Source organism: Arvicola amphibius, chromosome 14 (genome assembly GCF_903992535.2).
Source record: "Arvicola amphibius chromosome 14, mArvAmp1.2, whole genome shotgun sequence".
NCBI lineage: Eukaryota > Metazoa > Chordata > Mammalia > Rodentia > Cricetidae > Arvicola > Arvicola amphibius.
The window spans coordinates 686,822-709,869 of NC_052060.1; the positions used below are offsets into that span (position 1 = coordinate 686,822).

A 23,048-nucleotide genomic window follows, 5' to 3' on the forward strand; every position below is an offset into this window, starting at 1 on the left:
GAAAAATCTGACCTATAAAGCATTTGAAAAGTTATGTGGTGTGAAGTCTCTTGGAGCAATTACTGGTATATCAGTTAGGATTAGTATTTTATTAAAATTCATGGAAACAGAAAAGAAAAACAAAAGCCAGGGTGTAAAGAGTTTGGGTTTTAACAGGGAATAGGGGTCTACCATAGACTGTTAAGCAGACAAGGAAATAATGCATGTTAGTGTTTGAGAAGGATCAGCTCCATCCTCCCTCACTAAGGGAGAGACAAAGGCAGATCTGCTCTGGTGTCTCTAGCAGTTACTAATCCATATACCTGCTTGTCCACCGTAGTCAGCAGCACTGTGGTAGTTGCTGTATTAGATCTGGAGAATGTGTTTAGGGAGAACAGTAGTGATTTGGTCTGTTTAAGAAAACACAAGTCTCCAAACCAGTAGCCATTAGGTGATGTCAGCTCTTTGTTAAAGGACACTCATTCCTCATCCTTTGCAAACAGAAAGAGAACATTTTTCTAATCTCCCATTTTCCTGTGTCATATGACCAGACTGCTCTATTTCTGCTGTGCCCCACCCAGAAGCAGTTGGCTTTCTGCAAGTGGAAATGGATACATCTGTGCTGAACTCAGTTAGACCTGAATGGCCATTTTAGAGTTAGGCTCCTAAACAAACGCCACTGAGGAAGTTGAATCCATGTCTTCTGTAATTTCTCATCTCTACATCTCTTTCTCTCTCTTCTTCAGGGTGTAGATCAAAGCCCAAAGCCTCTGATTATTGGCCCAGAGGAAGATTATGACCCAGGTTATTACAACAATGAGGTAACGGTTTTCTGGTTTACTCCTTTTATCTTCCTACCTTGCTTTACCCATATTGCCCTTGACTGGAAGCAGTTTGATTAGTACCAACTCTCAAATGAACCTGTAGGGGAGGAGGCTCAGCTAATAGAGCCCAGAAAGTAGAAAGCATGAGAATAATGTTTGCTGTCTGTCTCCTGTCTCTGTACCTCCCAGCCGTTCTCCAATTTTTCTGCCTTTCAGAGCGACATCATCTTCCAAGATCTTGAAAAACTGAAGTCACATCCAGCCCACTTGGCAGTTTTCCTACGTTACATCTTCTCTCAGGCAGACCCTGGTCCACTGGTAAGTCAAAATTGTCAGTCTTGGAGTGCCTGCTTCTGCTCAGTAGGGAGCATCTCTGACCACCATGCCTTATCTCTTTATGTATCTAGCTTTTATGTCAGATCCATAGGCAAAGTCAGGCATGTCCAGGACAGACAAAACTAAAAAGAAGATGAAACCTATTGTGTCATGCAGCTGACCACACCTGTAGCCTGAGGACTATCAAGAAGACCTAGGCCAGCAACGTTGTCATTCTCTGTTAATTTAGGAAGTCTTCAGAGTTCTTTAAATGAAAGTGGATACAAATTGACTGAGCAGTTGAGAGAAATTACCCTTGCAAATTTATAATGTTGCTATAAAAAATTTAGCAGGGATAAATCAATAAAGAATCTTCCATCTGAGATGATGGCATAAAGAAATACCAGCAGGGCTGGTGGTGCCTACCTTTATTCTCAACACTTGGTAAAGAAAGGCAGGTATTCTCTGAGTTTAAGGCCAGCCTCATCTACAGATTGAGTTCCAGGCCAGGGCTACACAATGAGATCCTGTCTTGGGGGGGTGGGAGGAAGAGACATTCGAGAAGATGGATGAAGTTCACAATGCCCCAAGGTGGTACCCAGAGCCATCACCTCACACCCTCTCATCCCTCCTATTGCATATAGAAACAAGGGCTGATGGTAGAGGAAGGCTGGTATTGTGTTCTTTAAAGTAAGTCTTGCGCAAGGAGTGAGTTGCTGTTTTTTTCTTTCTGGAAATACCACAATTAGAGTCCAGAATGAACATTGATTTGCTCAAAGGGAATTCATGGAATACCTGTTTGTTTAGTCCCAAATGCTGATATCTCAGAAGCATTCCTGAAAAAGATGGAGCACATCACCAAGAGAAACAAAGTAAAGCCCTTCAAGAACAGTGCATAAACAAGTGAAGACACCGCTAGAAATGTCCAGTGTGGAAGGAGACAGCATAGGAGTGATCAGCATGAAATATGCTTGAGGGAAGGAAACTGGAATGCTTACCTTTTTTCAGCCTCATCATTGTTGACATTTCAGACTGGAAATTTCTTTGTTGTGGGAGGAGATCTTAATTTGGGGATATTTAGCCATTCCCTAGTAAATTCAGAGGTTATCAGACATCCTTCAGGTAAAGTCCCTCCTGATGAAAATCCACTGCTCTAAACCCGGTTTCTCTGTTGTTCTAGCTTTTTTATTTGTGTTCAGAAGTTTATCAACAGACAAATCCCAAAGATTCCCGAGGTTTGGGGGAAAAAGCATCTGGAATATTTTCCTAGAGAAAAGAGCGGGTAAGGATGTCATGGGTTAGAATATAATTCCATACTCTGGCATCACAAGCAAAGGAAACCCAAACAAAAATATTCAAGCCAAATAAAAACAAGTTTTTTTTTGTTTTAACAAAAATGTGTTTCTTCTAACTCATCTTGAACCAGTGCTTTCAGTGCTGCTTCCTCCTGGAGAGGAGCATCTTCCTGTCAGCTTTGCTTTTCCTCCTGTGGCTGACAGGACTGTGGGGGAGCCAACACATGAGACTGCTGTTGTGCACAGCCAAAGACCATGGGGATTTTATAGCATCCTGGGCATTTCACATCCATAAAGTAGAAATCAGGGCTCTACACCAGACGCTTTTTCTTAGATTTCCTCCTCTCTTCTCCTCTTCTGGAGAGGGATGAGGGAGACCTTTTGTAAGAGGCGTGTTCTCATAGGGAGGGTATCACTGTAAGCAAGTGAGTGTCACAGCTCTGGAGCAGATCCTGGCTTATTGGGAAGCCAGGCTATATCTAGAGCCGCAATAAGACAACTCTGGAAGCTAGAGCCACAATAGCACAGCTCAGCCCTTGGAGGGAAAGGTGCCCTGACTTACCGGGAAGTTGGGCTACCTGAAGCTGGGGTGCAGTGGGGATGGTTTACCCACAGGATATATCAATCCTGCTCTTCTCCTAGAGACCTGTTAAACGTCCTAGCAGAGATATCCACTTCTTCTGTGACCCAAGATGTTGCTTCTACTACTCTCTGCTAAAGGAGAGCCTCTGCAGAAGCAACCTCTTCCTCATGAAAAGTTACTTCTTCTGCTCAGCCCTCTAAATAAACATCTCAGCAAGGTTCTTCTGTTCTTCCGAGTCTTATCTCTGCAAAGTTTTTCTGCTCAGTCCCCTAAGGGATATCCCAGCAAGGTTCTTCTGTTCTGTGCAGACAAATGAAGATCTTCACCCAAGATTCTTGAGAAAGAGATTTATTTGGGAAGGAGGAGTCCAGGAGAGCAGCTGCCTCTGCTAGGATGGGAAAAGGACAGCCAGCAACTGAACAGTCTTATAAAGGGCTTCTTAGCGGTGGAATTTTCCCAGAGAATTTTTATGCTCAGGGATTAGTTAGTTTAGTTGATCATGGGCAGAGATGGCGCTGATTTCAGGGCCAAACTGTGTTTCTCTCACTGGTCCTGGTCCTTTGGCTATAATTCTATGGTCAGGGCATGAGTCTTTCACTGACTGATTCTGGAGACTAAGTGTGCTTCTTTGGCACTGGTTTCCGAGTCAGGGTGTGTTTCTTTGGTTTTGGGTTCAGGAATAAAGTGTTTCTTTTTCTGGCTCAGGTTTCAGATCCTGGGTATGTTTCTTTTACTGGCTCTGGGTTTAGAGTCAAAGTGTTCAGGGTTTGGTTGGTTTTCCTTGACTGGTGCTTTTACCCTGCAATCACCACCAGAAAGCTAGAGATAGATTTTTAAAAGACCTTTTCTCTCTAAGAGATTAGGATTCCTGGATTCTGTTCCTTCCTCTCAAAGATTTACCTTTCCTAAGGCTGGAGATGACTTCAGTGGCTAAGAGCACGTGTTGCTCTTCCAGGGGTCCCAGGTTTGATTCCCAGCACGCACATGGTAGCTCACAAACATCTGTAACTCCCCTGCAGACACTAGCCACTCACGTGTTACACAGACATACACACAGACAAAACACCTAAACACATAAAATATTTAATTTAAGGATTTATCTCCTGTATGTCTCTTTAGTTCCACATGTAGAATATATACTACCTTTCTGCACAATAGTTAGAGATAGAGCAGTGGTTCTCAACCTGTGGGTCTTGACCCAAAGAGGTTGAATGATCCTTTCATAGGGGTCACCTAAGACCACCAAAAAACACAGATATTTACATTAGGATTCATAACAGTAGCAAAATTACAGTTATGAAGTAGCAAAAAAATAATTTTATATTTGGGGGTCACCATAGCATGAGGAACTATACTGAAGGGTCTCTGCATTAGGAAGGTTGAGAACTGCCGAGAAAGATTCTAACAACTCTCCAAATCTCGTCAGCCTTTCCTTACCTGGGTGAAGAGACAGGTGCAAGATCATCAGGTGATCTGGATCAGTGAGGCAAGGAAAGTGTAAGTTTCTAAGATTCAGCAGGCCTTGCTGTCATTCCCTAAGAGGGAGGAATGAGCCTCTGCATCTGAACTGGGTTCTCAGGGAAGTGTCAGGATCCTGCCTGGAGCATCTGCTTGCAGATGACAGTCCTTATCTTGACTTTATAATCTGATCAGCTAAACTAATTTCGAAATGATTATTCTTCTCACAGTTGGCTACTGGGGCTAATAAGGTTGGGGAAATTTGGTTTTCCTCGGTGTTTTGTATTTACTGTCTTTGGTGGGTCTTGAGTAAGAAGGTTAGAGGTGCCAGGTACTCTGCCATCACTTCCAGAACCACATCAATATCCAGCCATATGGCAAGAGATTTAAGGGCACATGCCAGGGTATCATGCTAAGTGCAGGACTAGGTGACACATTCCCAGTTCCCACTGGTAGCAAAGGAGAGGAACAGCAATGCATCGGGTAACAAAGGTTATCTTTTTGGAGCCACTCTGGGGCAAAAGAGAGTCTAGCAGCTAATCTGATAATGGTCCATTCTACATTCCATGCTTCAGAGTAAAAAAATCACTGGGTCACCCTCAGAATGTAGTATCAACTTGTCTTGTAAACTCGTGTGCCATTTCCCAAAGTCCTAGCCTAGAATTCAAGTCCAAAATTGAAGAGATGAGAAAGAGAGAAAGGGTTGGTATAGACAAGAGATAAAATAGCATTACCAGATCCTGTGTGCCTACATACTATCCATCTGCTTGGTGCTTGCAACCTCATTACTTCTGCCCCCACTCTCTTGTTTTATAGCCTCTCAGAGTGAAGATCCCTGAGACGTTGCAGGCTGAAATCGGTAAGTTGGTCATGGGTCTGGTTGCCTTTTTTAATGCCTTCCTTTTTTTTTTTTTATTACTTAAAAAAAAGTCCAAATTTCCCCTCCCTCGACTCCTCCCAGTCCCCTCCCTCTCCCTCAACAAGCCCTCCCCCACCCCTCCAACCCTAAGGGAGTGCCATGCACCCCGCCCTGTGGAAAGTCCAAGGCCCTCCCTACTACGTCTAGGTTGAGCAAGGTTTACATCCAAAGAGAATAGGATCCCATGAAGCCGGTATATGCAAGTAGAGACACATCCCCGTGTCACTATCAGTGGCCCCTCAGTCTGCCCCAGCTGTCAACCCCCTTCAGAGGAGCTTGGTTGTTCCCATGTTCATTCATTCCCACTCCAGTTAGAGTTGGTGAGCTCCCATTAGTTCAAGCAAACTGTCTCAGTGGTTGACCCCCTCATGGTCTTTAATTCCTTGCTCATATTCTCACTCCCTCCACTCTTCAACTGGATCTTGGGAGCTCAGTCCAGTGCTCCAATGTGGGTCATTGCCTCTGTTCCCATCTGTTGTTGGACGAAGGTTCTATGGTGATATTTAAGATAATCATCAGCCTGACTACAGGGTAAGGTCAGTTCAGACACCTTCTCTGTTGCTTAGGGTCTCATCCCTGTGGGTTCTCGGACATTTTTCTAGAGCCAGGTTTCTTGCTAACTCCATAATGGCTCCCTCAGTCAAGATATCTCTTTCCTTGCTCTCATATCTGCCCTTCCTCCATCTTGACCATCCCATTCCCTCAAGTTCTCCTCCACCCCCTTTCTCCTCCCCCACCCCCCGCCCCCCTGCTCCTAAATTTTTGTCTAATTTCAATTTCCAGGTGGGTCTATATGTTTTTCTTTGGGTTCACCTTATTACTTAGTTTCTCTAGGATCCTGAACTGTAGTCTCATTGCCCTTTGTTTATGACTAGTATCCAGTTATGAGTGAGTACTTACCATATTCATTTGGGGGAGTCTGGGTTACCTCACTCAGAATGATGTTTTCTAATTCCAGCCATTTGCATGCAAAATCAAGATGTCATTATTTTTTTACTGCTGAGTAGTATTCTAATGTGTAGATATGCCACACTTTATCCATTCTTCAGTTGAGGGGCATCTAGGTTTCCAGGTCCTGGCTATTACAAATAATGCTGCTTTGAACATAGTTGAATAAATGCTCTTGTAGTATTATTGAGCATCTTTTGGATATATTCCCAAGAGTGGAATTGCTGGATCCTGAGTTAGGTTGATTCCCAGTTTTCTGAGAAACCGCCACACTGATTTCCATAGTGGTTGCACAAGTTTGCATTCCCACCAGCAACGGATGAGTGTTCCCCTTGCTCCACAACCTTTCCAGCATAAGCTATCATTAGTGTTTTTGATCGTAGCCATTCTGACAGGTGTAAGATGGTATCTTAAGGTTGTTTTGATTTGTATCTCCCTGATAGCTAAGGACAAAGAATATGTGCTTAAGTATCTTTTGGCCATTTGAAATTCTTCTGATGAGAATTCTCTGTTTAATTCAGTATACCACTTTTTAATTGGGTTATTTAGAATTTTAATGTCTAATTTCTTGAGTTCTTTATATATTTTGGAGATCAGTTCTTTGTTGTGGGGTTGGTGAAGATTTTTTTTTCCCATTCAGTATGCTGCCTTTTTGTCTTATTGACTGTGTCCTTTGCTTTACAGAAGCCCCTCAGTTTCAGGAGGTCCAATTTATTTATTGATGCTCTTATTGTCTATGCTACTGGGGTTATATTTAGGAAGTGGTCTTCTGTGCCCATGCATTGAAAGTTACTTCCCACTTTCTCCTCTGTCAGGTTCAGTGTGGTAGGATTTATATTGAGGTCTTTAATCCATTTGGACTTGAGTTTTGTGCATGGCGACAGATATGGATCTATTTTCATTCTTCTACAGGTTGACATCCAGTTGTGCCAGCACCATTTGTTGAAGATGCTTTCTTTTTTCCATTCTACCTTTTTTGTCTCTTTGTCAAAAATCAGTGTTTATAGGTGTGTGAATTAATATCCGGGTCTTCAATTCGATTCCATTGGTCAACATCTCTGTTTTTATGCCAATACCAAGCTGTTTTCATTACTGTAGCTCTGTAATAGAGCTTGAAGTCAGGGATAGTAATGCCTCCGGCAGTTTCTTTATTATACAAGATTGTTTTGGCTATCCTGGGTTTCTTTTTCCATATGAGGTTGAATATCGTTCTTTCAAGGTCTGTGAAGAATTGTGTTGGGATTTTGATGGGGATTGCATTGAATCTATAGATTGACATTTTTACTATGTTGATCCTTCCTATCCAAGAGCATGGGAGATCTTTCCAATTTCTGGTATCTTCTTCAGTTTCTTTCTTCAAAGCCTTAAAGTTCTTGTCAAGTAGATCTTTCACTTCCTTGGTTAGAGTTACCCCCAAGATATTTTATGTGATTTGTGGCTATTGTGAAAGGTGATGTTTCTGATTTCCCTCTCAGCTTCTTTATCCTTTGTGTATAGGAGGGCTACTGATTTTTTTGAGTTAATCTTGTATTCTGCTACTTCACTGAAGGTATTTATCAGCTGTAGGAGTTCTCTTGTAGAGTTTTTGGGGTCACTTATGAACACTATCATATCATCTGCAAATAACGAAAGTTTAACTCCTTCCTTTCCAATTTGAATTCCCTTGATCTCCTTATGTTGTCTTATTGCTATTGCTAAAACTTCAAGAACTATGTTGAAGAGATATGGAGAGAGCTGACAGCCTTGTCTCGTTCCTGATTTTAGTGGAATCGCTTTGAGTTTCTCTCCATTTAATTTGATGTTAGCTGTCGGCTTGCTACATATTGCTTTTATTATATTTAAATATGATCCTTGTATCCCTAATCTTTCCAAGACCTTTATCATGAAGGGATGTTGAATTTTGTCAAATGCTTTTTCTGTATCCAATGAAATAATCACATGGTTTTTTCTTTCAGTTTATTTATATGGTGGATTACGTTGATTGGTTTTCGTATGTTGAACCAGCCCTGCATCTCTGGGATGAAGCCTACTTGATCATAATGGATTTTTTTAATGTGTTTTTTGGTTCAGTTTGCCAGAATTTTATTGAGAATTTTTGCATCCATGTTCATGAGTGAGATTGATTTGTAATTCTCTTTCTTGGTTGAGTCTTTGTGCGGTTTTGGTATCAGGGTAACTGTAGCTTCATAAAAAGAGTTTGGCAGTGAGCCCTCTGTTTCTATTATGTGGAACACTTTGAGGAGTATAGGTATTAGCTCTTCAGCTCTTCTTGAAAGTTCTGGTAGAATTCAGCACTAAAACCATCCGGCCCTGGGCTTTTTTTGGTTGGGAGGTTTTTGATGGCTTCTATCTCCTCGCGGCTTATAGGTCTACTTAAATTGTTCACCTGGTCTTGATTTAATTTTGGTAGGTGGTATCTATCTAAAGAATTGTTCATTTCTTTTACATTTTCTAGTTTTGTGGAGTACAGATTTTTGTAGTAGGACCTTATGATTCTCTGAATTTCCTCAGTGTCCGCTGTTATGTCCCCCTTTTCATATCTGATATTGTTAATTTGGATGTTCTCTCTCTGCCTTTTGATTAGTTTGGATAAGGGTTTGTCAATCTTGTTGATTTTCTCAAAGAACCAGCTCTTTGTTTCATTGATTCTTTGAATTGTTTTCTGTGTTTCTATTTTGTTGATTTCAGCCCTCAACTTGATTATTTCCTGTCTTCTTGTCCTTTTGGGTGAGTCTGCTTCATTTTTTTTCTGGAGCTTTCAGGTGTGCTGTTAGGTCATTGATGTGAGCTTTCTCTGTTTTCCTTATGTGGGCACTTAATGCTATGAACTTTGCTCTTAGCACTGCTTTCATAGTGTCCCATAGGTTTGAGTGTTGTGTCTTCATTTTCATTGAATTCAAGGAAGATTTAAATTTCTTTATTTCTTCCTTGACCCAGGAGTGGTTCAGTAGTTGACTGTTCATTCAGTTTCCATGAGTTTGTAGGCTTTCTGGCAGTAGTATTGTTGTTGAATTCTAACTTTACTCCATGGTGATCTGATAAGACACAGTGGATCACTTCAGTTTTTTTGTTTGTTTGTTTGTTTGTTTTGTTTTTGTATCTGTGGGTGTTTCTTTTGTTACCCAGAATGTGATCAATTTTGGAGAAGGTTCCATGAGATGCTGAGAAGAAGGTATATTCTTTCCTGTTTGGTTAGAATGTTCTACAGATGTCTGTTAAGTCCATTTGATTCATTACATCTGTTAGTTCTCTTATTTCTCTGTTAAGTTTTCTGTCTGACCTGTCCATTGTTGAGAGAGGAGTGTTGAAATATCCTACTATTAGTACGTGGGGTTTGATGTGCGATTCAAGTTTCAATAATGTTACATATGTGGGTGCTCTTGAATTAGGGGCATATTCAGGATTGAAACTTCATCTTGATGAATTGTTCCTGTTATGACTATAAAATGTCCTTCTCTATCTCTTCTGATTGAGTTTAGCTTGAAATCAATTTTGTTAGATATTAGAATAGCCACACCTGCTTGAATTTTTAGGTTCATTTGATTGGAAAACCTTTTCCCAACCCTTTACTCTGAGGAAGTGTATGTCTTTGAGGTTGAGGTGTGTTTCTTGTAAACAGCAGAATGCTGGATCCTGTTTATGTATCCATTCTCTTAACCTGTGCCTTTTTATAGGTGAATTGAGTCCATTGATATTAAGTGATGTTAATGACCAGTGGTTATTAGCTCTGGCTATCTTTCAGTAGTAGTGTTTGTGTGTTTCCCTTCTTTGGGTTATGCTGGGGGGGGGGGGTATCAGATGCCTGTGTTATTGTGGGTTGTGGCTTTTCTTCTAGTACTTTCTGTAAGGCTGGGTTTGTGGATACATATTATTTAAATCTGTTTTTGTCCTGGAATATCTTATTTTCTCCGTCAATGGTGAATGAAAGCTTTGCTGGGTACAGTAGTCTGGGCTTGCATCCGTGGTCTCTTGGTGTCTGCAGCACATCTATCCAGGACCTTCTTTCTGGCTTTCATCGTTTCCATTGAGAAGTCAGGTGTAATTCTGATAGGTTTTCCTTTATATGTTGCTTGACCTTTTTCTTTTGCAGCTCTTAATATTATTTCTTTGTTCTGTATGTTTTGTGTTTTGATTATTATATGGTGAGGGGATTTTTTTTGATCCAGTTTATTTGGTGTTCTGTAAGTTTCTTGTACCTTCATAGGTATATCCTTCTTTAGGTTGGGAAAGTTTTCTTCTATAATTTTGTTGAATATATTTTCTGTGCCTTTGAGCTGTAATTCTTCTTCTTCTACCCCTATTATTCTCAGGTTTGGTCTTTTCATGGTGTCCCAGATTTCCTGAATGTTTTGTGTTAAGAATTTGTTGGATGTAGTGTGTTCTTTGACCACTGAGTCTATTTCCTCAATAGAATCTTTAATGCCTAAGATTCTTTCTTCTATCCCTTGTATTCTGTTGGTTATACTTGTCTCTGTAGTTCCTGTTCATTTACCCAGATTTCCCATTTACAGAGTTCTCTCGGTTTGTGTTTTCTTTATTACCTCCATTTCAGTCTTCAAGTCTTGAACTGTTTCCTTCACCTGTTTGATTACTTTTTCTTGGGTTTCTTTGAGGGATTTATTAATTTCTTCCAGCTTTTTGTTTGTCTTCTCCTCCATTTCTTTAATGGGATTTTTCACTTCCTCTTTAAGGGGTCTCCATCATTTTTATTAAGTAACGTTTAAAGTCATTTTCTTCTATGTCTTATGGGTTAGGATGATCAAGTCTTCCTGTTGTGTGTCCGCTGGGTTCTAGTGGTACCATGTTGCTTTTTAGGATGTTGGAGGAGTTCTTGCATTGGCGCCTTCCCATCTCTTCCTTCAACTCTTATGTCTCTTATGTCCACCAAGAATTGGTCTCCATGGAGCTCACAGGGAACAGCATGTTGTGGGCAGGGTAGATAGCTGTCTGGCAGAACAGCTCCCTGCTGGTGCTAGGAATGCCGAAGGCCCCTTGGGAGGGGGTGCCCTGGCCTTTCTCCTACGTGGAGCTTTTAGGGAGTAGGGGTCCAGGTTCCGGGGTCCCGGGGCCACTGTTGTCTCACCTCCTATGTCCACCAAGTATTGGTCTCCACAGAGCTCACAGGGAACGACCTTTAGTGCCGTTCTTATACTGAACTCTCGGGAGACACCAAAGACAGAGAGATGGAGTCCCTGTCCCTGGTTAACTGTCCTGTAACTAGAGGGCAGAATCCATAGATGGTTACTCCAAAACAGCTTCACACTTAGAACACGCATGATAAGGCACCACCCGAGAGCTCATTTCTGCCAACTTCCCATGGGACCTCTGGGCCTTACTTTGTAGGCTCACTTATATGAAGAGGAAATTGGACTTGACCGAGGATTTCTAAGCAAGGACAGATTACTAAACGTAACTTGTAAAATTACAAAGACCAAGCTTTCCTCCATCCTACCTGCTAAGTCAGACCCTCTGGAATATTGTCTTGAGAGGATTTTTCAATTGGTTGACTATGGGGTGATTAGGTTTTAGTTTGCTAAGTTACATAACAATACAAATACCAGGAGTACCAGAGTCAGAGTGAGGACCAAGGACTGGATGATAATACTATTCCTTCCGATTCCAGAATAGTTGAGGCAATGTAAAGAAGATAGCAGCGTGGGGCTGAGGATACAGCTCAGTTGGTAGAATGCTTGCCTAACATGCATTAAAGCCCTGGGTTTGAATCCCAGTATCCCATAAACCAGGTATAGCGGCACACCTCTGTAATCCCAGTATTCAGGAGGTAGAGACTGGAGGATCAGAAGTTCAAGATCATTCTTAGCTACATACCATGTTCTCAAGGATATATGAATATGAGACTCTCCAAAAGGAAGGAAGGGAGAGAGGGGGGGGAGGGAGGGAGGGAGGACGGAAAGAAAGAAAAATGTTAGGCACAGGTAGTGTTTTCTAAGCTGGAACTAGTAGTCTACATTTGGAAAGAATTAATAGTAAAGACACAGGGAGGACAACTTACATGTACACACAAAGCAGCTTGCTCAGAAACAGACTGAGAGGTCTTTCATGGTGGCACATGCCTTTATTCTCAGCACTCAGAAGGCAGCAGTCAGATATCTGTGAGTCTGAGGCCAGACTGGTCTACATAGTAAGTTCCAGGACAACCAGGATTATGTAGTGAGACCCTGTCTAAAAAAAATAAAATAGAGAATGAGGTTGTCATTTCCAAGGCCTAGCCTGCATGGTGCCAGATGGCAGAACAAGAAGGGCACGTCTCTTGGTTCCAATTCTCTAGACCTTTGAAATGGTGTCAAGGCAGTAGAAGGATAAGTCTGTAAGAAGATTGCATGTTGATGTCAGCAGACATTTGAGCATATACCCAATGAGAAAGGCTTCAGTATTTCCTCTCATGAAGCATTTGACATCCAGACAATAATTTTGTCCTTGACTTTGATAGTATCAGAAGAATGATTCAGTCTTAAGCCTGACAACTTGAGTTCAATTCCTGGAATCCACATAAAGGTGAGAAGGGAGAACCAACTCCACAGAGTTGTCTTCTGACCTCCACATGTACACCACAGCACATGCACACATACAATATTAGGTGAAACATGTTTTTAATTAAATAAGAAGATGTTACCTGGATGGAATTCAGGTCTTCAGTGCTTTCAGACTAATGGGCCAAAAAGCCAGTTTTTCCACCAGTGTCACAGAATGCAAAACCACTTGAGGTTCTCAGAAGTTATCTCCTCCTCTAACACCCACCTATTCTGCCTTTTCTGCTTTTCCACTATAGACCTGCGCTTGCGGAACGGTGAGGACCCTCACGGTGTTTTCTGTGAAGCTCAAGAGGCAGTCACACTGGAGATTCAGGAACAGATCAATGACTATAGGTCTGCAGAGCCCTCAGTTCTCTGTGCCTCTGGAGGGTGTATCTGACTTTCCCCTCTGTGTACATACGTGTTCAGTATGGTCTTTGTTTCCCTGTTGTATCTCTGGTGTAGATCAAAGCGCACGCTGGGGCTAGGCAGCCTCTATGGTGAAAATGACCTACTAGACTTGGATGGGGACCCTCTTCGAGAGCGCCAAATGGCTAAGAAGCAGTTGGCTGCCCTTGGAGAGATCCTGTGAGTATTCAATTTCTCCACTATCTCTCTCAACTTCCCAGACAGGTTGGACTGTTTTCTACCTTCTTGTACTTCTTGCATGATCTCTTTCTTCAAAAGACAGGAGGAGATCCTACTTGAATGTGCTGAGGGACCCACATTTAAGCCTTTAACCACCTTTAACCACACTGGTGGTTGTGACAATACAAGGCTCCAAGAATACAGTGAGCTTTCTGCTTCCCCTTTCCAGCCCTTTCATGATCTTCCTCCTTCCTTGCCTCTGCATTCATAGCTGATAATCAGCATGATATTGCGCCCCTGCCAGGGGACTGAAGTGTCTTCAGTGAGTGCTCAGAACGGACTTAAGGAAAGCGGCCATTTTTCCACAAGCACAACAGAAGCTGGAGCACTTTCCAGGGAGCTTCGGCACAGCTGTTCCTGCTGTGCTCCTCCAGTTCTGTTTCTGTTTGTGTTGTTTTTCATTTGATTTTATGCGTATGAGTGTTTTACCTGCATGTATGTTCTGTGTTTCATGTACATGCAGTGCTCGCAACGACCATAAAAGGGTGTCAGGTCCCCTGCAGCTAGAGTTACAGTATGAGCCACTGTGTGTGTGCTGGGAATCAAACTCAGTCCTCCAGAAGAGCAGCCAGCGGTCTTAACCACTGATCTGTCTCCCCAGCCCCTCAAGTCCCATTTTCTAAAGCTTGTGTTATCCGAGATTTGGACCCCAGGGCAGGATTGATAGCTGAACTTCTAAGCCTAGACAGCTTTTCTTCTCAGTGTTGTTTCTTGCTGAGTAGTGACCTTAATCAATCTGTTCTGTCTCTCTGAGCCTCACATACTAAATGACAAAAGTTGTAGTATCAGTAACATGAGCCTTTCATTTTGGCATGTATCAAATGTGTTTCCACTATTTGCCAAACACGTGTACATGAGGCATCTGGTGAGCAGAGTGGTTATTTCCTTTGTGGGGCTATGTAATGATGAAAGGAGACAACAGAGGCCGGGCGTTGGTGGCGCACGCCTTTAATCCCAGCACTCGGGAGGCAGAGGCAGGCAGACCTCTGTGAGTTCGAGACCAGCCTGGTCTATAAGAGCTAGTTCCAGGACAGGCTCCAAAGCCACAGAGAAACCCTGTCTCAAAAAAAAAAAAACCAAAAAAAAAAAAGAAAGGAGACAACAGTACCTAAGAATTAAGTGGGACGGGGCGGTATATCAGAGATAACAAGCGTTAAGGGAGGAAATAGAACAGGGTGTAGACAACTAGGAGTGCCAGAGTCACTGGGTTACAGAGTTAAATAGACTAGTTCAGGTGAGCTACCTGGAAAAAGTAGTAATCAGTTGAAGATATTGACTAAATTATCTGACATCTGGGAAAGAACACTGCAGACAGAACAGCCAAGGCAGGCAGAAGTCAGGTAGAATGTGCTCAGCATTTACGGAACAGAAGTGAGACCAGCATAGAGGGCAGAGTGGAAATCAAGAGATGGAGCCAGGTAGTGGGAGGGCAGCACAATGGGGAAGATTTTAGTCCTCACTTAGCAAGTGGAAGAGCTGTTGGAACTGCAGGAGGCCACACTGTGGGTAGAAGAAATGGAAAACTAAGCAATTTAGTTACAAGGCTCCCCTATAGGAATCCCCACAAATTATAGTAAAGCAATAGCCATGAAAGTTGTGAGAAGAAATTAGCTCTTGGTGGAGTTGAGGGATAGAATCATTAAGAGAACTTCCGAAAGAAAGTCAAAGGAGAGATTCCAGGGATTCCTTCCCAAAGCATTAAAAAGACCATCAGTCACTCTAGGTGCAATTGATAAGACGGAGCAGTTTTGGACATGTTAAGCCTGTGGTCTCTTTGATGTATCAAACTACAGGTCTAAAGAGACGGCTACTTGTGCAGATCTGTCATGTGGTGACAGATCTGGGCTAGCGGGGGCTAGGGTTGCAGCTAGAGGTGGAGCTGTTACCTAACAAGCACAAGGCTCTGGGTTCCAGCTCACTAAAAAAATTAAAAATAACCGAGCCTGGTGGCACAGGCCTGTAAACCCAGCTACTTTGCGAAGCTGAGGTGCCATCAGTAATGGCACACACACCTTTATCCCAGCACTTGGAAAGCAGAGGCAGGTGGACAATTCCCAGTCCCAGTGAATAATAAAGAAAGAGGAAAGAGACCTGGAAAAGACAGGGAGGAAAGGATAGGAAATCTGGATTAGAAAGAAAATCACACAGAAAGCATAGCCTTGCAATCCAGCTTCCTAGCCTTCAGTAGTAAGGTGCCATGGATTACTTCTGCGATGCAAGCAGGCAGTACCTGACTGAGCCTGAGAGTCTAGGAACCCAACTTATAGTAGTTTCTGTTTTAAAGTAATGTAATTTGTTCTTACCAAATGGGAGCCTTCTTGTGGGTGTTTTGAAAATTAAATGGGTTTGTGTGTAAATAGCTTATAAAAAATGTCTGGCCCATAGTAATACCCACACACTGGTTCCTACTGCCTCGCTCAGGCCTCCAGGTTTCATCTTGTCCTGATGACTTCGTGCTTTGACACAGAGAACAGAGACTGAATTTGCTGCATCCCACTTTGTACTCGAAGGCATCAGTGTCAGTATCATCATTGCCAGTTGAATCCCTGAGGAAATAAAAACTCTCACCTCCTGAGCTTCAAAGGCTCCAGACCTTGTGTGCCCTACCAACCCTTCTCTTTCCTCTAAGAAAGGACTTCCAGCTCTGCCCCGAGAACAGCCTGTCTCAAAGTCCAAGTGATCTGTTCTTTCATTACAGGTCCAAGTATGAGGGACGCCGGAGGTGAGCAAATCCTTGGTGTAGTTCATTTGCAACGTTCAAGGTGGGAAGAAGAAGGGCTGAGCTCTCCTATGCTTTTCATTTCTGCTACCCACAGGAAAGTTGTAACCTTACAGGACATGAGTCTGTGCAGGGTTAGTTCCCAGGTAACTAACCATAACATGCAGGACTTAGAGGGTCCAGATCCTTGATGCATAAGGACCACTGCCTGGTATATGGGTCTACCCCTTGGTGTGACAGGCTGGCCCTCGGTGGTCATGACTTCCCAGGCCTGCTTCAGTTCATGTACTCACAACACCCCTAAGTCTCCCTTCCCATTTCTTACCTTAAAGAGAGATTTCACCTCCCAAAGAAATAATGGTGGTAGAATCAGTCTGTGGTGGGCACCAACAGAGAGGAAAGCATCTTCTTTCTTGGCACATTTTTTTTAATCTCGCATATTGGCTTTATTTTTGTCAGCTTAAAGTGTGTCTGCATTCCCTGCCTACACACACTTCGTAAGGGAAGAGATAGGTCATGAAGCCAAAGTGGAAGTGTTTCTGTACTCGCTCCATCGAACAGATAATCTGTCTACTAAATTACAGGCCAAATACATTTTGAGCACAGAGCACTAGACAGTTTCATTTGTTCGTGGCAATTAGAAGCACCTTGACAGCCCTTTCTTTTTTTTTCTTTGTTCTCAGGGATGGGGCAGGTGAAGGCAGTATGCCTACTTTAAACCCCATTGTGTGTCTGAGGACATTGGCTATAGACTTAACCTGTCCTCCAGGCCATATTTTAGGGCCTTTGTGTCCCATCCCCTGACTAGCATCCCTTCATAGGAAGAGAGTTCACTGCTTGGATTTCTGTTGGGAGCAGTGAAGAGATTTGGCCAGCTTCTAACTGCTGTTACATTTGGCCATCCAGACTTTACTTTGAATATGTTACCCCTTTCCTTCTCCGTGGGATAGCTGTAGGGAGACTGTCCTGAGCTAGGTTTTGGTCCTTCAACCGTCTATTAAGAAACATTACATATTGGCAATATATATGAGCCAGGCGGTGGTGGTGCATGTCTTTAATCACAAGCACTTAGGAGGCAGAGACTGGAGGATCTCTGTTGAGTTCAAGGCCAGCCTGCTAGTTCCAGGACAGGCTCCAAAGCTATACAAAGAAACCCTACCTTGAGAAACAAAATACAAAACAAAACAAAAGAAGAAACATTACTTGACCTTTGACCTTTCTGGTTCATAACACTCTTGTCTTGCAGTGTTCCCATGGAGTTTGCCCTTTATATCTATATGAGCCATGCTAGAATCCTTCTTCAGGAGTCAAGACCCTCCAGCACAGCAGAAAAGGCCCAGTCTGCTCCTGATAAGGACAAGTGGCTACCCTTCTTCCCTAAGACTAAGAAGGTATCGGAAGTGCCCTAGAACATAGCTGACTTGGAGCAGTCCTCTGTGCTGAGGCAGATCAGGAAAGCCATTTCACAGCTTTCCAGCTACAGCTCCCTCCTTTCTCTAAACCCAGCCATAGGTGGGACGTGTCCATTAATATATAAACCTGAGTCAGCTTTCCAGTGACTTGTTAAGGGCCAGTCTTGGGAACAGGGCATGAGTGATTAGCAGTCATGTCTGTTTGTTGGGACCACCTCCAAACTAGTGTCTCCTATCTCAGCAGAGCAGCAGTTCCAAGAAAGAAAAGGATGCCTTGGAGGACAAGAAGCGAAACCCCATCCTCAGATACATTGGGAAGCCCAAAAGCTCTCCTCAGAGCAGTGAGTATTTTGGAGAGCAAAAGCCTTGACCATTCTTTGGTAGAGAACTCAGCTCTTTACCTACATAGGAAGTGGAGGGTCTTGCCATGTTTCTGGGAGCCATGGCTAAACTCTGGAGCCTTTGGCTTCCTCTTGGTGCTGCTGTTCTCCCCCGGGCCATATCCAGTGCAGTCTCATTGAGGGAAGGCGAGTGTTTCAGAGCCAGAGGGGTTACCCTTGCTTACCCTTGGGTCTTAATCTGGGAACTCTGAAGCAGTTGTAGCTACTGAATAGTCTACCTGGTGATCTGTAGTTCCCTCTTTGTCCCATCGCCCCTGGTAGGTATGTACACTCCTGTGGTTTTGTATTTTTGGCCCTTGTTGAGAGGTTTGAATGACTATAGGTGGACCTGGCAGGAGAAAGGGGCAAGATCCATGATATCATCAGTAACTGAAACACCAGTGACCCTCCTCCATTGGTTTCTCATCAGCCATGTGTCATATGTCTAGAAACTGTCAGTATTTTCAATCCTGAGTTTCATTGGGAATAGGAAGAGTGGTTTTGGCCTGCATTGAACTTGGTAACATCAGGAAAGAGAGGAAGAGGGGACTCTTCCAGATCTGTTTTTGGCCTTTCATTTTCGAGCTTGATACAATTTTTTATTTTGACTCTTGCAACATTAAATTAACTTTTCCTGGTTTACTTTTGGTTTTTTTTTTTTTGTTTTTCTTTTAGCATTTCATATTCCCTTGTCCTCTGTGGAAGGTAAAAGGACCATTTTCTTCGGGGTTATCTTCTCATTAGCATCAATTTTCCAACTCCAAATTTTTGCTATCCCCTTTTCCATCTGGTCATATCCAGTCCCTCCTTCTTCCCTCCTTTTCCTTCTCTCCATCTCTATGTATTCCTCCTTTCTGCTACAGCTTCTCTGTGACACAGACTGCTGGGGTCACTCTTCTCACCTTGTTAGCTGCCAGACCTTTTTTACCTTACGGGGTTTCCTTGAGGTTCTGATAGAGACCAGCCTTCTTGGCAGCAGCTTCCTTGTGGCCCTAGCCTTTGCTCTTCAAAGTGTGTTAACTTGTCGCTGTAACAAAATATCTGAGATAAATAACTTTAAAAAAGAAGAAGTGTTTAATTGGGCCAATAGTTTCAATCCATAATCACTTGGCCCCATTGCTTTGTGGTATGGTAAAAAAAAAAAAAAAAAAAAAAGTACAGGGCTGGAGAGATGGCTCAGAGGTTAAGAGCATTCATTGCCTGCTCTTCCAAAGGTCCTGAATTCAACTCCCAGCAACCACATGGTGGCTCACAACCATCTGTAATGGGGTCTGGTGCCCTCTTCTGGCCTGCAGAAATACAGACAGACAGAATATTATATACATAATAAATAAATAAATTTTAAAAAAAAAATACATTATACCTTGAATCCCAGCACTCAAGGCATACGCAGGCTTACCTCTGTGAGTTCAAGGCCAGCCTGGTCTACGAGTGAGTTCAGGAGAGCCAGGGCTGCACAGAGAAACCCTCTCTCTCTCTCTCTCTCATCATCTCTCTCTCGTCTCTCTCTCTCTCTATCTCTCTCTCTCTCTCTCTCTCTCTGCACATGAATTGCAGATGCCAGAGCAGTTGGGGTTCCCTGGAGCTGACTGATGTGGTTGCTGAGGTTGAACTTTGTTCCCCTGGACGAGCAGTGCACACTCTTTATGCTGGGCCTCTCCAGCCACATGCCCCATCCATGTGCTCCTTAATTCAGATTTTATCACTCTGATTGCTTGATTTGATTTGGGCTTCTAAAATTCCTAGGATATCAAACACCCACTGCTAGAAAGGTCCAATTGATACTCAGTCTTCATCTATCACCTGTTTGGTCTGGTTGCTAATAGCAATAATGGGGGTGGGGGGGGCTTTAGAAGTCAAAGGTCAACCTAAAGTGTCAGTCCTCATGAGACATCCACTTGTTTTTGTGATCTCTCTCACTAGAGCTTGGGGCTCACCAATCTCTAGCAGGCTGTCTCCATCTTTCTCGTAATGGAATTACAAAGCACTTTGCCACCAGACCCCTGACTTTTTAGTTGGGTGCTAGGGATTCATCTCTGGTCCTCAATTCTTGCAGCAGCACTCAGAGACTGGAGGAAAGGGAGCAAAGTCTACTAGTGAAACTTGCCTAGGTTAAAAAGCCAGGCAGTGGCGGTTCACACCTTTAATCCCAGCACTCAGGAAGCAGAGGCAGGTGGATCTCTGTGAGTTCGAGGCCAACCTGGTCTACAGAGAGTACCAGGTCAGGTTTCAAAGCCACACAGAGAAACCCTGTCTCCCAGTCAATAAATCAATCAATAAAAGTGCTCCTTTCTGTTTCCTGTCGCTACACCGAGTTACTCAGCGATACCAGATCTCAGGGCTACACCTGCTTTTTGCCGCAGCCACACACTATACAGAGCACACCTACACATTAGTCAGGTAACCCATGAGATAGGAATGGTAAATTCTGCCTGATGCTGTCAGCTATGGGATAGCCCTAGGTTCTCATGTAATTGCACAGACAAGCCCACCATAGGCACACAACAGACTATGGTGAGTCTCTGGTGACCCCCATCCCGGTGCACATTTATTCTAGGACACGTCCTAGACAAAAAGCAAGTGATAGTAACAGCCACTGTAAACACACCCAGCCACTTACTTACAAAGTTTGAGAAAAGGACCACCCTGGCCATCTGTCTCAAGGTGGGGCTGTAAGTGTAGAAAAGAATAGACAGATGTTTTTTGTTCTCTCAAAGCTTGGGAATCTTCCTTTGAAAGTCAGATTTATGCTACGAGCAGGGTCTGTTTTAGACAAGGAGTCTAAACTAAACTGCACATGTAGAATCTCTAACGTCATTTTTGTTGCCAGTTCCCTAGATACTTCTGCCTCCACCTGCTACCCAAGCCCTGGCTCTACCTTCATGTGACTCAGTTTTTGACTTGAAGATGACTCTTTATCTCTTCCCTGGCTCCCAGACACTGGGCTTAGGGCTAAGCCCCCCTTTGCGGGGTTTTCAAGTATTATGTCTTAGTGTGTCCTCCCTCTCTGTCCCTTGCTTGTTTCTCGAACAAGACTGGCTCCCTAAACTGTCAGCTTGGGGAAAGGGCTATTGAATACAAGGATAACGTGTTGCCTCTGTTCCTCAGGTCACCTACCTCTCACCGATTCTTTAATAATGGAGCTCAAAGCTGGCCATAGGAGTGGGATAGAGAGTTGTGGGACAGGGAGGGGAGTGTATAAAAGTGATAGAAATTTGAAAAGGGCCTGAGATTCAATTCAGCAACATGGTTGGACTCCATGTATATGTGGTTTTGGTCTTCGTGGCTTTTTTCTTTTTTTTAGACCTGCTGTGTGACTTTAGGAAAACTTAGTCATTGCTTTCAGGTAGTGTGAAAAGAAGAGACCTAGAAAGGGTAGAGGACCACCCAGGACTACACAGCACATTAGAGAAGAACAGCAGGCCTAGCCCATGTCCCCTGCCTTCTGGGTCCCATGCTGTTCTCATCTATGCTTGTTCATTGCTCTGTCTTCTGGGATAGAGGGGGAGTAAGGACACTGGAACAGAAAGCATAGTACCCCTTCGTTTCTTTTGCCTGCAGTTAAGCCAGGCAATGTGAGGAACATCATTCAGCACTTTGAGACAGCCATCAGTATGATGTCCCAGAGCCGGGGACACAACGACTCTCAACAGGGAAGCTTTCCTGAGGACCTGCTGGAGAGTGACAGGTAGCTGTAGCTGGATGGGGCCAACCAGGCATGGGCAGGCTTCAGCACTAGGTTTTAATCCCACTGCCTTGCTCGCTCCATACTGTACTGTGGGTCGCAATACAACCTGCCCACTCTAAGTAACTGCAGAAAGTATAATGTGTTGGGATTGGGCCATGGAAATCATGAAGGCAACCTTTAGGCTGACCGCCCTAACTACTACTAAGCGAGTTCCATCCCAAAACCGAGCTGGATTATTTTATCCAGCAGCCAGTCAGAAGGATAAAGGCCGAGAGAGGCACAAGAAAGTCTTCGTCTATTAGAAAGCTTTAAGCTAGGTGAGATGTCACACACCTTTAATCTCACCCAGCCCTAGGGAGGCACAGGCAGGAGCACCTCTGTGAGTTCCAGGCATCTTGGTCGAGTTCCAGGGCCATCTTGGTCTACCTTGTCTCTGAAAATAAAATAATAATTTTTTAAAAAGCTTAAAAACGTTTTTCTGCTGACAGCTTTTAAAAGACAAGCAATAGTGGGAAATGAGTCATCTGTCTCAGCAGGCCATAGAGTCGGTTGGCTCTAGACAGATGATTCTTCCCTTCAAAACGAAAAAGAGGGCAGGTGACACATGTCTGTAATCTCGGCACTCCAGACACTGAGACAGGAGGATCACTGGGAGTTCAGTGCCAGCCTAGGCTATAAGTAAGACCCTATCTCAAAAAGGGTGGGGATTGGGGAGGGTGCTGTCTCATTTTCTGCATCTCTGTTGGGTATCAGGTTCTAACAAGGATGTTTGTGTAGTTTAACACATGCTCCTGACTGGCATGAGGGCGGTCAAGTCATGGCTACAGCCATCTTTAAAATAAAGATTGCCTGTAGTCAGAAATGTCATTCTTGAGGTACAGTACTGCAGCCTTTTGTATAGGAAAATAATTCCATTGTACAATCAAGTTTGAAAGCCACTGAGTAATAGAGGCAGGCAGAGAGGCAAGTCCAGAGGCAGCAGTATTGATGTTCTAGTCATCTGCCTTTTAAATAACCATCCGCTCCAAACCAGACATTCCTGGCTGGAATGCAAGTTTATTCTTTCTGTTTTATATTAGCCCTTCATAAATTTAGTTCATGTCAAAGGATTTAGCCATAGTAAGAGTTAACAAAGATTTTGGGATGATAAACTTTGGAGATTTGTACTATGGAGAGAGGTTGAGCTTATCATTTGTAGGTAAATTAGATACAAATTACATAATTGCTATGAGACAGGTGTGATATTTTGGACATGTCAAATATTTTAAGTTTGGGAGATGTCAATACCTTGAAAAAACATTTGAAAACACTTACAGACTTGCACTCTTGGCCTTGCTAGGTAAAATT

General features: G+C 43.2%; 1 protein-coding gene across 1 annotated transcript in view; it reads left to right on the plus strand.

Moving 5' to 3' along the window:
• Window positions 1–23,048, plus strand: part of Arhgef11 (Rho guanine nucleotide exchange factor 11) — a 135,681-nt gene that overhangs the window by 97,093 nt on the left and 15,540 nt on the right. Inside the window, 13 exon segments of the mRNA XM_038311601.1 lie at window positions 726–800; window positions 1,020–1,121; window positions 2,299–2,358; window positions 2,361–2,408; window positions 5,271–5,313; window positions 13,112–13,208; window positions 13,320–13,442; window positions 16,201–16,224; window positions 17,468–17,612; window positions 17,878–17,974; window positions 21,575–21,613; window positions 21,616–21,665; window positions 21,667–21,701. Of these exon segments, the coding sequence (XP_038167529.1) occupies window positions 726–800; window positions 1,020–1,121; window positions 2,299–2,358; window positions 2,361–2,408; window positions 5,271–5,313; window positions 13,112–13,208; window positions 13,320–13,442; window positions 16,201–16,224; window positions 17,468–17,612; window positions 17,878–17,974; window positions 21,575–21,613; window positions 21,616–21,665; window positions 21,667–21,701 (938 nt within the window).